At 43.4% G+C, this 17,160-nt stretch overlaps 1 protein-coding gene across 4 annotated transcripts in view; it reads left to right on the top strand.

Annotated features, from left to right (window-relative positions):
* LOC120977987 (H(+)/Cl(-) exchange transporter 5) overlaps nt 1-17,160 on the top strand; it is a 216,644-nt gene that overhangs the window by 94,209 nt on the left and 105,275 nt on the right. For all 4 annotated transcript variants that reach the window (XM_040406194.1, XM_040406193.1, XM_040406195.1 and 1 more), the window contains exon 6: nt 15,797-15,919. In XM_040406194.1, the coding sequence (XP_040262128.1) occupies nt 15,797-15,919 (123 nt within the window). The remainder of the gene's footprint in view (nt 1-15,796; nt 15,920-17,160) is intronic.

The following is a 17,160-nucleotide window of genomic DNA, read 5'->3' as shown; positions in this document are numbered from 1 at the left end:
ATTCTTTCCCCTGCATTGACACTTAACCTGCTCACCAAGGTAGAATATCGGGCCCTCCTACCCAGCATTCCTCAACTAGCCTGCTTCTATAGTCTGCCAAATATCCACAAGGTACGTGTAAAGGCAAGTTGTTTACTGTATAGACAGAAAAACAGGGCGCACCATAGGGTAAAAACGTTTGGAAATTTCAAATTTACTCAAATTTAGGAGGCTCACCTTTATAGGGTTGCACAATTATAGGCAGAACGCTATTGTAGACATGTCAGAGAGAAGTTCAATCCCCAATATAGAGTTTGGTATGCAGCCACGGATGCAGGTGTCCTCGGATAAGCGTGCCTAGGCCCACACACAGGATTGGAATGAAGTAAGAAGGAGCATCCCTCGACGCAAGGAACCAACCAAAGGCGGATGATGAATCTTCAAAAGTATTTATTACAATCACACAACGCGTTTCGGGGAAAGGGTCCCCTTCATCAGGTGAAGAATATTGCATAACAGATGGACAAACATGCTGGATATATATACACAAAAAATGGTCACATGCTAGAGAGGTCAGGGGGGAGGTGGGCGTCACCTCAAAATCTCCCCAAACTGGAATCAAAGCAATCCATATACAAACTGGTGAAATAGGATACATACATATATTAACTGGCCCATTGGGCTTACAGGCTACTACATGAATGTATTTTATTGATTGACAAACAGAAACATCGCTTTGAGGTGCAGCCCATCGCTGAGGAGGAGGAACAGCGTCACACAGGGTCACATGATCGCAGGTCTGATCATGTGACTTATGATGCAAATCTGTTGCTAGGTGACGTGACGCTTCCAGGCCGGCATGAGAGGAGGCTCGGCAGACGGAAGAATCAAGCGTCATGCTGCCTTCGTGATGCGATCAGCAGCGCTGAGGGAAGGTGCTTGTGAAGCCCTGATCGATCCTCAGAGCAATATAATATATTAAAAGAACCAGAAAGATGGGGGAGGGGGGGGGGATGAAAACATATTCCTACATAATGTAGTAATAGAATAATGAGCGAGCACTCATACATTTGGCAACCAGATTGACATGTGCAGAAAATATTTATTAAATCCCCATAAAATACAAGTAATACAATTTATAAGAACAATGTAGCAATAATATACAACATTACAGTCACATATATTGTGGTAGATATGATCGACACTATATTCATATGACTCAATAGTGTCGATAAATTCAATAATATATATCACACCAAAAAACTTCAAGTATTGTCCAGATCTTATATATGCTGTTATTTGGAAAAGAGGGGGTATTATCTTCTAGCGCTCTATCCCAATTTGGGAAACTGAATGTCACTGAAAATGTTGTAGGTGTATTCACTGGGAGCGCAACATGTTCAAAGTGTCCACAGGAATCCTGATAATGTGAAAAGTCTCTTATAGCATATCCTTTTAAGGTCGATATGAGCTTTGAATTGAAGAAAACTTTAAATCGATATTTGGCTTACCGTCTAGCGTCTGCTGTCTCCCTATTGCTTCAATGGAGCATTAAATATTTGCCGGCTTATTCAGTCGCTCCATACAGCAAGCTGGTTTGAATTTCGCGGGAGTTCCAAAGATCGCAGGAGTTTCCACTCTGTTCCGCAATTTCCTTTGGTGCAGCTTTCGACGATAAGAATAGTTAATCCTTTACTGTAGAGATTTTCTTCTGTATGGCCATACAGTATTATCGGAGGCTTTTCAATGCAGGTACATCACTTGTTTCACCATACGCGTTACGGGTAGATTCACTCTCCCTTCCACTGAGGGATTTTATAATTTACATTTAGCAGTGATATGGGCCTATAGGACCCACAGTCTAAAGGATCCTTGTCAGGTTTAAGGAAAAGTACTACTGTGGCTTCCCTAAATGATTCTAGTAGGTGTCCCGTCTCCAGAGCCAAGTGAAGAGTGGTCAACAGTTGGGGAGCTAACACCTCTGCATACCTGGTATAGACCTCTTTGGGGAGCCCATCTGGACCTGGATATTTCCCATTTTTGAGATCTGCTATAGCTTGCAGTACTTCCTACAAGCATATATATCGATCCAGTTGGGCACTTTGAGATGTAGTGAGTTTGGGGATGGGAATGTCTTCTAGGTATTTTTCCATTTCCATTTCAGAAACCGTTATATTAGACCTGTATAAATCATGATAAAAATGTGTGAAGGCATTAAGAATGGTTTCTTGAGTTCTAAGTTCTTGCCCCGTGTGGTCCCTAATAGCAAAATCGCTGTAGATGGTGAGTCATGTCGAATTAACTGGGCCAGTAGCTTAGCCGATTGGTTTCCTAGCTCAAAGGCAGTTTGTTTCATAAAGAATAGTTTCCAGTCAGCTTTATCCTTAAGTATTGCCAAATATTGTCGTCCTGCCTGTAGCCATTCGTTTCTGTGGCCTCAGTCGGGTGACTAATATACTGCTGTTCTAGTGTGGTGCACTGGGATACCAGCTCCAGCTCAGATCTTTTAGTGTCTCTTTTAATATAGGATATATTGGAATGCAGTGCCCCGCGCGGAAATGCTTTTAGAGTGTCCCAAACCAGCCCAGTATTAGGTTAATTTTCATGCGTTTTAAGAAATTCCTGTAGCTGGTATGATATCACATCTGATGCACCCATAAGGTTCAACCAGAATGGGTGTATGTTCAATCTATACATGACTGAGGGGGCACTGCAAACCTGTGTGCCAAAAATTGGCGAGTGATCTGAAATTCCTCAGGGCATGTATGTTATAGACCTCAAGTTTAGTATTGCTGGTTCATTACCTAATATAAAGTCTATCCTGGTTAGGGAGTTATGACTGCTGCTGTGACATGAGTATATTCTAAATCTAGGATACTTGGACCTCCAGAGGTCAAGCCATCTAAACTCTGTTAAGAATCTGCTGGGCTTACCACATCCGTGAAATGATCCAGTGAGGGATCTAACATCATATTTAAGTCTCCCATGCAAAGTATTTTGGTGTGTGGATATGCAGCTGCAAACGTGACTGCTAGATGTAAAATCTGCATGGATCCTGCGGGAGGGTTGTAGATGCCTATTAAAACATAATGTGCATTGTCAATAAGAGCGTGTATAAAGACATATCTGCCTCCGTATCTATTGTTTGTTCTTTTACCTCCCATCTTAATTGCTTGTGCACTAATAGGGATACCCCCCTTGAAGAAGAGGAGTGATAGGAAACGTGCGGACCATTGTACCCATGCTTTTTTTTTTTTTTTTTTTAAGTACCCGTGATGTATTAGGTGTGAGATGTGTCTCTTGGAGACATAGTATATGCGGGTTAGTGTTTGTGATAAAAGTATGCACCATTGATCTTTTTTGTGGAGAGCCTAATCCTCTGATATACCATGGAAGAATTTTCAATTCAGCCATGGAATTTTGTTTCTGTATGTAACCTCAGGAGGTAAGCATATTGCAATGGCCATGGTAATTCTGGACAGGTTTGTTTGGATAACCATAAACGTGTTAGGCTACTTTCACACTAGCGTTCGGAGCGGATCCGTCTGATGTTTCATCAGACGGATCCGCTCCGATAATGCAGACGTTCGCATCCGTTCAGAACGGATCCGTCTGCATTAAAACTTAGAAAATTTTCTAAGTATGAAAGTAGCCTGAGCGGATCCGTTCAGACTTTACATTGTAAGTCAATGGGGAACGGATCCGCTTGAAGATTGAGCCATATGGTGTAATCTTCAAGCGGATCCGTCCCCATTGACTTACATTGTAAGTCTGGACGGATCCGCTCGCCTCCGCACGCCAGGCGGACACCCGAACGCTGCAAGCAGCGTTCAGGTGTCCGCTCACTGAGCGGAGCGGAGGCTGAGCGCTGGCAGGCGGATGCATTCTCAGTGGATCCGCCTCCACTGAGAATGCATTGGGGCCAGACGGATGCGTTCGGGGCCGCTCATGAGCCCCTTCAAACGGAGCGCACGAGCGGACACCCGAACGCTAGTGTGAAAGTAGCCTTAACAATAGCAACGAAACCACAAAAACTTTAACTCTTAACGACGTAATATTTGTTGGTTAATTGTTATGTCTGGTATAGCTATCCATCTACCAGACTCTGGGCCAGTAAAACCGGGATGCCTCTGTCTTTGGTGTTAATGTGACAGAGGCATGCGGGCTACAGCAACTGCCATGATACTTCCATCTATGCACAAAAGTATAGTAAGTGCGGCCCTGGATAAGTAAATAAGTGAGACCTATATAGTTCTAAACCAGAAGCTAAATATAAGAATGTTTGATGCGCATCAACTTAGCCTAACCAGTCTCCTGGCGTCATCAGGTGACTCTTCTGCAACTGGTTTCAAGGACTTCATCGTCTTGGTGGCCTTCTTCAGGCGTCTCTATTATGGCTCACTTGCCTTTGATCGGAGTCAGGGCACTTTCAGTTAGTTCTCTGCCGCGATGGGAGTGGATGGAGTGCAGTATTTATCTCGCAGTGCTGTGACTGCCACAGAGCTCTGCTTAGGCATGTCTAGCCATCCTGGCTGCTGGCCACATCCCCATTTTGTGAATCTTTGAAGGCTGAATTCTGGACTTCTACATTAATTGGCTATTCAAATCATCATGTTATTCTAAATGGCTTCATGTGTGTACCATCCTCCTAAATCCCTGCAGGACATCCTGAAACAGTGAAGCACTACATACATAGTAAAATAGTATGTGAGGCCGAAAAAAAGTGTCCATCCAGTTCGGCCTGTTATCCTGCAAGTTGATCTAGAGGAAGGCAAAAAAACAACCCTGTGAGGTAGAAGCCAATTTTCCCCACTTAAGGGGAAAAAGAAATTCCTTCCAGACTCCAATCAGGCAATCAGAATAACTCCCTGGATCAATGACCCCTCTCTAGTAGCTATAGCCTGTAATACTATTACACTCCAGAAATGCATCCAAGCCCCTCTTGAACTCTTTTAGTGAACTCACCATCAACCACCTCCTCAGGCAGAGAGTTCCATAGTCTCACTGCTCTTACCGTAAAGAATCCTCTTCTATGTTTGTGTACAAACCTTCTTTCCTCCGGACGCAGAGGATGTCCCCTCGTCACAGTCCTGTGGATTAATAGATGATGGGAGAGATCTCTGTACTAACCCCTGATATATTTATACATAGTAATTAGATCTCCCCTCAGTCATCCTTTTTCTAAAGTGAATAACCCTAATGCTGATAATCTTTCAAGGTACTGTAGTCCCCCTATTTCAGTTATTACTTTAGTTGCCCTTTTCAGTACCCTCTCCAGCTCTGCTATGTCTGCCTTGTTCACAGGAGCCCAGAACTGTACACAGTACTCCATGTGTGGTCTGACTAGTGATTTGCAAAGTGGTAGGACTATGTTTTCATCACAGGCATCTATGCCCCTTTTTGATGCAACCCATTATCTTATTTGCCTTGGCAGCAGCTGCCTGACACTGGTTTTTGCAGCTTAGTTTGCTGTTCACTAAAATTCCTAGGTCTTTTTCCATGTCAGTGTTACCCAGTGTTTTACCATTTAGTATGTACTGGTGATTTGCATTATTCCTTCCTATATGCATAACCTTACATTTGTCAGTGTTAATCCTAATCTGCCACTTCTCTGCCCAAGCCTCTAATCTATCCAGATCCCTCTGTAGCAGTATACTGTCCTCTTCAGTGTTAATTACTTTACACAGTTTAGGGTCATCTGCAAAAATTATTTTACTGTGCAAGCCTTCTAAAAGATCATTAATAAAAATATTGAAGAGAATAGGGCCCAATACTGACCCCTGATTCTGTTTTTTTTATCACTGAGCCAGTTACTTACCCGCATACGGACATTTTCTCCCAGTCCAAGCATTCTTATTTTATATACTTCACCACTGTCAAGTCTAGAACTTACCTCTTCATAGAAACTGATCCCTCATGAAGCCATGCTGATATGGCGTTATTTGCTTATTTTCATTTAGGTACTCCAAGATAATATCTCTTAGAAAACCTTCAATCAGTTTTCCTACAGCAGATGTTAAACTTTTCGGCCTATAGTTTCCCGGCTCTGTTTTTGTACCCTTTTTGAATATTGGCACCACATTTGCTATGCGCCAATCCTGTGGAACACTTCCTGTCGGTATAGAGTCCTTAAATATTAGATATAAGGGTCTGGCTATGGCATTACTTAATTATCTTAGTATACGGGGTGTATGCGATCTGGTCCTGGCGATTTGTCTATTTTCATCTTTTTAAGACGCCGCTGTACTTCTTCCTGGGTCAGACAGGGCACCTTTAATGGGGAATTAACTTTTACATTCTGCATTTCAACTGACAGTTTTTTTTCTTTAGTAGATACAGTGGAGAAATAAATATTTAATAGCTTTGCTTTCTCCTCATTACTCTCTGCAACTCCCCCTCATTACTCTGTAGAGGGCAGACACCTTCAGATTTATACTTTTTTACCATTTATATAATTTTAGAACATTTTAGGGTTCATTTTGCTCTCTTTGGCAAGTAATCTCTTGGTCTCTAGTTTGGCTGCTTTTATTAGTTTTTTTACATATATTTTTTTCTTATAGTTTTTAGTGCTTCCTCGCTCCCCTTTTGTTTTAATGATTTTAAATGCTCTCTTTTTGTCATTTATTGCTTTCTTTAGAGTTCTATTTATCCACATTGGTTTCTTCTTGTTCCTTGTTCTTTTATTTCCATAAGGTATGTACCTCTCACAATTAGATTTTAGGATGCTTTTAAAAATATCCCATTTTGTGGCAGTATTTTTATTTTTGAGGACTTTGTCCCAGTTAGTTAGGCCTATGGCCACTGACTGAATTATTCATTTTTTTTTTTTTATCATTATTAACAGAATTCATTGTAGTTACAATGTGTAGATTAAAGAAACAGCATTAATAGTATAGCATGCGTCCAGAGTGATGCCCACCCAACTCAAGTTTTGTGAGTCCACTCCTTAGGTTTCACTTTCTTATCTCCCACTTTGCCACAGTAGATTAAAAGCAATTTAAATAAAGGTACATAAAACACTTTTTGTAATAAAAATATTCACCCATTATATACAAACCAATTTAGTATATCCTTCCTGTATTATATTTTCTACGTTATGTTTATCTAATAATGCAAAAACTTTGTCTCATGCAAATCTATAATTTTACAATAAATATTTATTCAATCATTTGGGTCAAAATAATATGATGCCGGTAATACAGGGTGGGCCATTTATATGGATACACCTTAATAAAATGGGAATGGTTGGTGATATTAACTTCCTGTTTGTGGCACATTAGTATATGTGAGGGGGGAAACTTTTCAAGATGGGTGGTGACCATGGTGGCCATTTTGAAGTCGGCCATTTTGAATCCAACTTTTGTTTTTTCAATAGGAAGAGGGTCATTTGACACATCAAACTTATTAGGAATGTCACAAGAAAAACAATGGTGTGCTTGGTTTTAACGTAACTTTATTCTTTCATGAGTTATTTACAAGTTTCTGACCACTTACAAAATGTGTTCAATGTGCTGCCCATTATGTTGGATTGTCAATGCAACCCTCTTCTCGCACTCTTCACACACTGATAGCAACACCACAGGAGAAATGCTAGCACAGGCTTCCAGTATCCGTAGTTTCAGGTGCTGCACATCTCGTATCTTCACAGCATAGACGATTGCCTTCAGATGATACGAGATGTGCAGCACCTGAAACAACGGATACTGGAAGCCTGTGCTAGCATTTCTCCTGCGGTGTTGCTATCAGTGTGTGAAGAGTGGGAGAAAAGGGTTGCATTGACAATCCAACACAATGGGCAGCACATTGAACACATTTTGTAAGTGGTCAGAAACTTGTAAATAACTCATGAAAGAATAAAGTTACGTTAAAACCAAGCACACCATTGTTTTTCTTGTGAAATTCCCAATATGTTCGATGTGTCAAATGACCCTCTTCCTATTGAAAAAACAAAAGTTGGATTCAAAATGGCCGACTTCAAAATGGCCGCCATGGTCACCACCCATCTTGAAAAGTTTCCCCCCTCACATATACTAATGTGCCACAAACAGGAAGTTAATATCACCAACCATTCCCATTTTATTAAGGTGTATCCATATAAATGGCCCACCCTGTAGAATCACTTCTCTTTTATATGGCTCTCTAACATGTGATCTAAACCTCCTTTACCCTTACCTCTATATTGATGTATGTGACGGGATAGATGTTTATTGTAAAATTATAAATTCATAATAGATTTTTTTTTCTTTATTAGATCCCTGTAACATAGTACATGTGATCCAAGAAGGAATATATGTTTGTATTCTATTAATCTACTGTGGAAATAAGTTAGAGGTGAGGAAGTGTAGGAAGTGAAACCTCAGAAGAAGTGGATTTTCAAAACTTGAGTTGGGAGCTGTGGAAAAAATACAACAAAGTAAAAATGCTTTCAAAAAGTGTTAGTTTTTTTTTTGTCAGTTTAAAAAAGTGAATGCACAGAAGGGAAATTTAAATTAACTCAATATTTGGTGTGATCAGCCTTTGCCTTCAGAGCAGCATCAATTCTTCAAGGTACTCTTGTGCACAACTTTTGAAGGAACTCTGCAATAAGGTTGTTCCAAATATCTTGGAGCACTAACCACAGGTCTTCTGTGGATGTAGGCATCTGAAATCCTTCTGTCTCTTCATGCAAAGCCAGACAGACCTGATAATGAGATCCGAGCTCTATGGGGATCATATCATTACTTTCAGGAGTCCCTTTTTTCCCCTTTACCCTGGAGCTAGTTCTTGGTGATATTGGCTGCATGTGTGGGGTCCTTGTCCGGCTGCAGAATAAATTTGAAGCCAATCGGGCTCCTCCTTGATGGTAATGAATGATGGATAAGTATTTGCCTTACGTCCGCATTGAGGACACCATTAATCCTGACAAAATCCACAACTCCATTTGCTGAACTGCATCCCCCAAACTTTTAAGGTACCTCCACCATGCTTCACTGTTGCCTGCAGACGCTCATTATCATACCATTCTCCAGCCCTTCGTCAAACAAATTGCCTTCTCTTACAGACAATTATTTTAAATGTTGACTCATCAGTGCAGAGCACCTACTGTCATTTATTTGCACCCCAGTTCCTATGTTTTAATGTACAGTCGTGGCCAAAAGTTTTGAGAATTAGATAAATATTGGAAATTGGAAAAGTTGCTGCTTAAGTTTTTATAATAGCAATTTGCATATACTCCAGAATGTTATGAAGAGTGATCAGATGAATTGCATAGTCCTTCTTTGCCATGAAAATTAACTTAATCCCAAAAAAAACTTTCCACTGCATTTCATTGCTGTCATTAAAGGACCTGCTGAGATTATTTCAGTAATCGTCTTGTTAACTCAGGTGAGAATATTGACGAGCACAAGGCTGGAGATCATTATGTCAGGCTGATTGGGTTAAAATGGCAGACTTGACATGTTAAAAGGAGGGTGATGCTTGAAATCATTGTTCTTCCATTGTTAACCATGGTGACCTGCAAAGAAACGCGTGCAGCCATCATTGTGTTGCATAAAAATGGCTTCACAGGCAAGGATATTGTGGCTACTAAGATTGCACCTCAATCAACAATTTATAGGATCATGAAGAACTTCAAGGAAAGAGGTTCAATTCTTGTTAAGAAGGCTTCAGGGCGTCCAAGAAAGTCCAGCAAGCGCCAGGATAGTCTCCTAAAGAGGATTCAGCTGCGGGATCGAAGTGCCACCAGTGCAGAGCTTGCTCAGGAATGGGAGCAGGCAGGTGTGAGCGCATCTGCACGCACAGTGAGGCAAAGACTTTTGGAAGATGGCCTGCTGTCAAGAAGGGCAGCAAAGAGGCCACTTCTCTCCAAAAAAAACATCAGGGACAGATTGATCTTCTGCAGAAAGTATGGTGAATGGACTGCTGAGGACTGGGGCAAAGTCATATTCTCCGATGAAGCCTCTTTCCGATTGTTTGGGGCATCTGGAAAAAGGCTTGTCCGGAGAAGAAAAGGTGAGCGCTACCATCAGTCCTGTGTCATGCCAACAGTAAAGCATCCTGAGACCATTCATGTGTGGGGTTGCTTCTCATCCAAGGGAGTGGGCTCACTCACAATTTTGCCCAAACACACAGCCATGAATAAAGAATGGTACCAAAATACCCTCCAACAGCAACTTCTTCCAACAACAGTTTGGTGAAGAACAATGCATTTTCCAGCACGATGGAGCACCGTGCCATAAGGCAAAAGTGATAACTAAGTGGCTCGGGGACCAAAATGTTGACATTTTGGGTCCATGGCCTGGAAACTCCCCAGATCTTAATCCCATTGAGAACTTGTGGTCAATCCTCAAGAGGCGGGTGGACAAACAAAAACCCACTAGATCTGACAAACTCCAAGAAGTGATTATGAAAGAATGGGTTGCTATCAGTCAGGAATTGGCCCAGAAGTTGATTGAGAGCATGCCCAGTCGAATTGCAGAGGTCCTGAAAAAGAAGGGCCAACACTGCAAATACTGACTCTTTGCATAAATGTCATGTAATTGTCGATAAAAGCAAACTTTGTGAAAACTAATATTTGTGTCATTCTCAAAACTTTTGGCCACGACTGTATAGTTGAGTTGCTTGGTCTTGTTTCCATGTTCAAGGTATGGCTTTTGTGGCTGTAATTCTTCTGTGAAGACCACTTCTGGCTAGACCTCTCCAAACAGTAGATGGGATGTACCTGGGTCCCACTGGTTTCTGACAGTTCTGAGCTGATGCCACTGCTGGACCGCTTTCAATTTTGAAGGGAAGTAAGCCTGATATGTTCTTCATCTGCTGCACTCATCAGCAAATGGAGTTAGGAATTTGGTCAGGATTAGGCCTCATGCACACGACCGTTGTGTGCATCCGTGGCCGTTGTTCCGTTTTCCGTGATTTTCTGCGGACCCATTGACTTTCAATGGGTCCGTTGAAAACTTTGAAAATGCACCCCGCGGCCATGATCCGTGTTTCCTGTCCATCAAAAAAATATGACCTGTCCTATTTTTTGGACGGACAACGGTTCACAAACCCATTCAAGTCAATGGGTCAGTGAAAAAGCACGGGTGCACACAAGATTGGCATCTGCGTCCGTGATCCGTGGTCGTAGGCTACTTTCACACAGACGGATCCGCAGATCCGTCTGCATAAAAGCTTTTTCAGAGCTGAGTTTTCACTTTGTGAAAACTCAGATCCGACAGTATATTCTAACACAGAAGCGTTCCTATAGTGATGGGGACGCTTCAAGTTAGAATATACTACGAACTGTGTACATGACTGCCCCCTGCTGCCTGGCAGCACCCGATCTTTTACAGGGGGCTGTGATCCGCACAATTAACCCCTCAGGTGCCGGACCCCCCTCCCCTGTATTTAACTCATTGGTGGCCAGTGCAGCCCCCCTCCCTCCCTTTAATTAGGGGGGGGGGGAAGAGGGGACACAGCCCCCTGTAAGAGATCGGATGCTGCCAGGCAGCAGGGGGCAGTCATGTACACAGTTCTTAGTATATTCTAACTTGAAGCGTCCCCATCACTATGGGAACGCCTCTGTGTTAGATTATACTGTCGGATCTGAGTTTTGACGATCTAACTCAAATCCGATGGTATATTCTAACATAGAGGCGTTCCCATGGTGATGGGGACGCTTCAAGTTAAAATATACTATCGGATTGGAGAAAACTCCGATCCTATGGTATATTAACTCCTGACTTTACATTGAAAGTCAATGGGGGACGGATCCGTTTGCAATTGCACCATATTGTGTTAACGTCAAACGGATCCGTCCCCATTGACTTGCATTGTAAATCAGGACTGATTCGTTTGGCTCCGCACGGCCAGACGGACACCAAAACGACTTTTTTTTTTCATGTCCGTGGATCCTCCAACAATCAAGGAAGACCCACGGACGAAAAAACGGTCACGGAACAACGGAAATCCGTTTTGCGGACCGCAAAAAAAACGTCTGTGCGCATGAGGCCTAAATCAAAGGGGTTATCCAGACATTGATAATGATGACCTATCCTCAGTGGGGGTCCGAGTCCCGACACACCTGCCGATTAGCTGTTTCAGGAAGTCAGCTCCTGTCCTCTTTCCAAGCACAGTGCCATACATTGTACAGCGGCTGTGCTTAGTATTGCAGCTCAGCCCAATTCACACAAAACTATAAACTGGTCTCCCCCCCCCCCCCCATATGCCGGGGCCCTCACAGGGAATATACTTACACTGCTCCCTGCGCCGCTCCTGTGAGGGCCCGGCAAATAGGGGGGCAGATTATAGTATTGGATAACCCCTTTTAGGTAAATACAAAGAATAGAATACTTACAAAGAATAAGGGTCAGATAAAACATAACCCGTAACTAATTACATCCAAACTTCATCTGGAGTCCTGACTACATATAGAATGTAGGTACTTACATCACCAATTGAGTTAACATCATCTGGCAGCGACAAACATCAGCTGGGAAGTCACTTTTAGCGAAAGCAGTCAGAGACTCTATTGGGAAAACACCAACTTTCCGACGCAAGGTGAACTTAATCAGCTTGCTGAAAACGCCCAGCTATTATACTGTTTTTACCAAAGAGCTTCACCCCCTAATGGAATGTAGCCAGCTTATGCAATCCATAATGGTCCTTGTGTATATCTTGTTTATCTGTTATTATTTCAGACCTTGGAGTGGCCAAATCTCAGAATTCCACTGTAATCTTGGCAGACAATGCCAACTCTTGCGCACACACACATTTCCAAACAAGTCTGCTTCTTTACAAATGCCTTGAACAAACATTTTACATAAATCATTGTTCATTCTATCAGATCACAAACATTTCAGACATGTCTTAAGTTCATTCATATGTGAGGATAATTAGACACAATGTATTCCAAATGATCAGAAACGCCATATTCACATTAAGGCTACTTTCACACTTGCGTTCGGAGCAGATCCGTCTGATGTTTCATCAGACGGATCCGCTCCTATAATGCAGACGTTCGCATCCGTTCAGAACGGATCCGTCTGCATTATAACTTAGAAAAATTTCTAAGTCTGAAAGTAGCCTGAGCGGATCCGTTCAGACTTTACATTGAAAGTCAATGGGGGACGGATCCGCTTGAAGATTGAGCCATATGGTGTCATCTTCAAACGGATCCGTCCCCATTGACTTACATTGTAAGTCTGGACGGATCCGCTTGCCTCTGCACGGCCAGGCGGACACCCGAACGCTGCAAGCAGCGTTCAGGTGTCCGCTCACTGAGCGGAGCGGAGGCTAAACGCTGGCAGGCGGATGCATTCTCAGCGGATCCGCCTCCACTGAGAATGCATTAGGGCCAGACGGATGCGTTCGGGGCCGCTCGTGAGCCCCTTCAAACGGTGTGAAAGTAGCCTTAGTCGGCTATGTGACCGATGTACGGTGATGTCACATGGATCTTTTGTGCTGCAAAGTTCTTGTGGATTTGGTTTTATGCTAGTGTTTGGAGGAGGACTTGCTTATTTTTGAATTTGCCAATTTTTCATAGAGACATCTACTGAGACTTTTTGTTTTTTGTTGTTGCATGTTTCATGCATCACCAAAGACCTTAATTTGTCAGCCATAGTTCATCCTGTGCAGCCAAATGCTGCTGACAAACAAAAAAACGGTGTGGAGATGAACAGTCGTAGTATAATGATGGTCGTTCATCTCCATAGAGGAGTGATCATTACCACATGTAAGTGCAGCAAATGTGTGGGGAGCAATGAGGGGTGAAACATCCTTATTGCCTGTTCTATATCAGTCTATGTTAAAGGGAACATAGTCAGAATTGTACCTGAACAGTTGGGAAACAGCATAGCCTGTTGTTCTACACTGGTTCTGTAGCGCCCATGCACTCCCATAGCTACATGTAGCACCCATGCTACAGTGGAAGTGCTGGCCTGCTGTGCTGTTTCCTGGCCACATGGTGGTCGGTACTTTAATCTAATCTCTTCTAGTAACGGCAATATGAGACAATCCCTTTAAATCTGCTCCAGCGCCCCTATATAATGATATAAGCTAATGGTAATAGACTTCAGCTGTGACCTAGAAGAGAACAATGCAAATCTCTGCATGGTTGCGTTTATAGTATATGAACTCGTGTGGGCAAGATCTATAGCTGGGGAGGTACTGACTCTCTTTTCATGGAGACCTGCTGTGTATGGAGACTTAGTGGCAATGTACCATGGGAAAATAATATGCAGGGAGGTATTTCCCAGAGAGAGAGAACAGTCTTGCTAGTGCCACCTTCTTTAAATGGCTCCCTATTAGTCAATGTCTGATAACGCTTTGTATATATCTAGGCAAAAGCTGAATTTTCACTTTTTGCCCATTGTTTACACTTAAAGGAAACCTGTCACCGGGATTTTGTGTATAGAGCTGAGGACATGGGTTGCTAGATGGCCGCTAGCACATCCGCAATACCCAGTCCCCATAGCTCTGTGTGCTTTTATTGTGTAAAAAAAACTATTTGATACATATGCAAATTAACCTGAGATGAGTCCTGTATGTGAGATGAGTCAGGGACAGGACTCATCTCAGGTTAATTTGCATATGGATCAAATCGTTTTTTTTTTACACAATAAAAGCACACAGAGCTATGGGGACTGGGTATTGCGGATGTGCTAGCGGCCATCTAGCAACCCATGTCCCCAACTCTATACCCAAAATCCAGGTGACAGGTTCCCTTTTAAAGACTCTGAGCACATCTAAGGGTACTTTCACACTTGCGGCAGGACGGATCCGACATGCTGTTCACCATGTCGGATCCGTTCTGTGGCTGTTTCGCCGTGCCCCCGGGCCGCCGCTCCGTCCCCATTGACTATAATGGGGACGGGGGCGGAGCTCCGGCGCAGCACGGCGGTGCACGGCTTAAGGCCGCCGGACTAAAATTACTGCATGTCAGGTTTTTTAGTCCGGCGGCTTTCTCCGTGCACCGCCGTGCTGCGCCGGAGCTCCGCCCCCGTCCCCATTATAGTCAATGGAGACGGAGCGGCGGCCCGGGGGCACGGCGAAACAGCCGCAGGACGGATCCGACATGGTGAACAGCATGTCGGATCCGTCCTGCCGCAAGTGTGAAACTAGCCTAATACACGTAATACAATTTTGCCACTACTAGGAGTTTTCGATTACTAGCACTTAAGATGGAGAGCCAAGGGAACACATAGCTGTATCCTATGACTTATTTGCCTTTTCTTAGATTCACATACCTAATATGTCTAATACAATGAGCTGGAAGGTGAAGAGCTTTGACTTGATTTGAACAAAGCAGCATTAGTAAACTTGTTGTAAAGTCCTTTTGCTGCAAATAGTCCTGTCATTGTATCATGTTTGTATGCATAGTGGTAACCTTTCTGTTTTTGTCTGTAATCCTTGTGTTCAAAGATGCTGCCTGGCATGTTCTTTGTGAGTTGGGTTTTAATAAAGATTATTTTCTCTTGTATATTGTCACTTATCTGATATTTCTCTAAGGGTCCATTCACACGTCCGCAAAATGGGTCTGCATCCGTTCCGCAATTTTGCTGAACGGGTGCGGACCCATTCATTTTCAATGGGGCCACAAAAGATGCGGACAGCACACTGTGTGCTGTCTGCATCCGCACTTCCATTTCGTGGCCCTGCAAAAAAATAGAACTTGTCCTATTCTTGTCCACAGCCACGGACAAGAAAAGGCATTTCTATCATAGTGCCGGCCATGTGCGGTCTGCAAAATGAGGAACGCACATGGCCGATGTCCATTTTTGCGTATCTGCAGTTTGCAGACCGCAAAACAGTTGCGGATGTGTGAATGGACCCTAAGTGTGACATTCTCTGTTTGCAGGGAGCTTTTCCATACATACTGGATTACATCATGTATATTCTATGGGCTCTACTTTTCTCTCTCCTTGCGGTCTTGCTAGTTCGAAACTTTGCCCCATATGCCTGTGGCTCAGGAATCCCTGAGGTAAGAAGTTATCTTACATTCATTGTATGAGATGCACTCGTGCCTCGTGCACACGACCGTTGTGTACATCCGTGGCCGTTTTCCGTTTTTTTTTCGCGGACCCATTGACTTTCATTGGCTCCGTGGAAAAATCGGAAAATGCACCATTTGCAGCCTCATCCATGATCCGTGTTTCCTGTCCGTCAAAAAAATAGGACCTGTCCTATTTTTTTGACGGACAACGGTTCACGGACCCTTTCAAGTCAATGGGTCCGTGAAAGAACACGGATGCACACAAGATTGGCATCTGCGTAGGTTACTTTCATACAGACTGATCCAAAGATCCGTCTGTATGAAAGCTTTTTCAGAGCCGAGTTTTCACTTTGTGAAAACTCAAATCCGACAGTATATTCTAACACAGAGGCGTTCCCATAGTGATGGGGACGCTTCTAGTTAGAATATACTGAGAACTGTGTACATGACTGCCCCCTGCTGCCTGGCAGCACCCGATCTCTTACAGGGGGCTGTGATCAGCACAATTAACCCCTCAAGCCGCACACTGTGCCACCAATGAAAATAATACAATAGAGGGAGGGGGGGCGGACACTGTGCCACCAACGAAAATAATACAATAGAGGGAGGGAGGGGGGGGGGGGGGCCGCACTGGCCACCAATGAAATTAAAACTGGGGAGGGAGAGGGGTCTGTCCCCTGCTGCCTGGCAGCCCCTGATCTCTTTTATAGGGGGCTATGATATGCACAATTAACCCCTTCAGGTGCAGCACCTGAGGGGTTAATTGTGCGGATCACAGCCCCCTGTAAGAGATCAGGGGCTGCCAGGCAGCAGGGGGCAGTCATGTACACAGTTCTCAGTATATTCTAACTTGAAGCGTCCCCATCACCATGGGAACGCCTCTGTGTTAGAATATACTGTCGGATCTGAGTTTCACGATCTAACTCAAATATGATGGTATATTCTAACATAGAGGCGTTCCCATGGTGATGGGGACGCTTCAAGTTAAAATATTCCATCGGATTGGAGAAAACTCCGATCCTATGGTATATTAACTCCTGATTTTACATTGAAAGTCAATGGGGGACGGATCCGTTTGCAATTGCACCATATTGTGTCAACGTCAAACGGATCCGTCCACATTGACTTGCATTGTAATTCAGGACGGATCCGTTTGGCTCCGCACGGCCAGGCGGACACCAAAACGACTTTTTTTTTCATGTCCGTGGATCCTCCAAAAATCAAGGAAG

The sequence above is a fragment of the Bufo bufo genome, chromosome 8, assembly GCF_905171765.1.
Source record: "Bufo bufo chromosome 8, aBufBuf1.1, whole genome shotgun sequence".
In the NCBI taxonomy this organism is placed as follows: domain Eukaryota; kingdom Metazoa; phylum Chordata; class Amphibia; order Anura; family Bufonidae; genus Bufo; species Bufo bufo.
The sequence above is the reverse complement of the archived record's forward strand: the minus strand, read 5'-3'. Positions and strand labels throughout refer to the sequence as shown.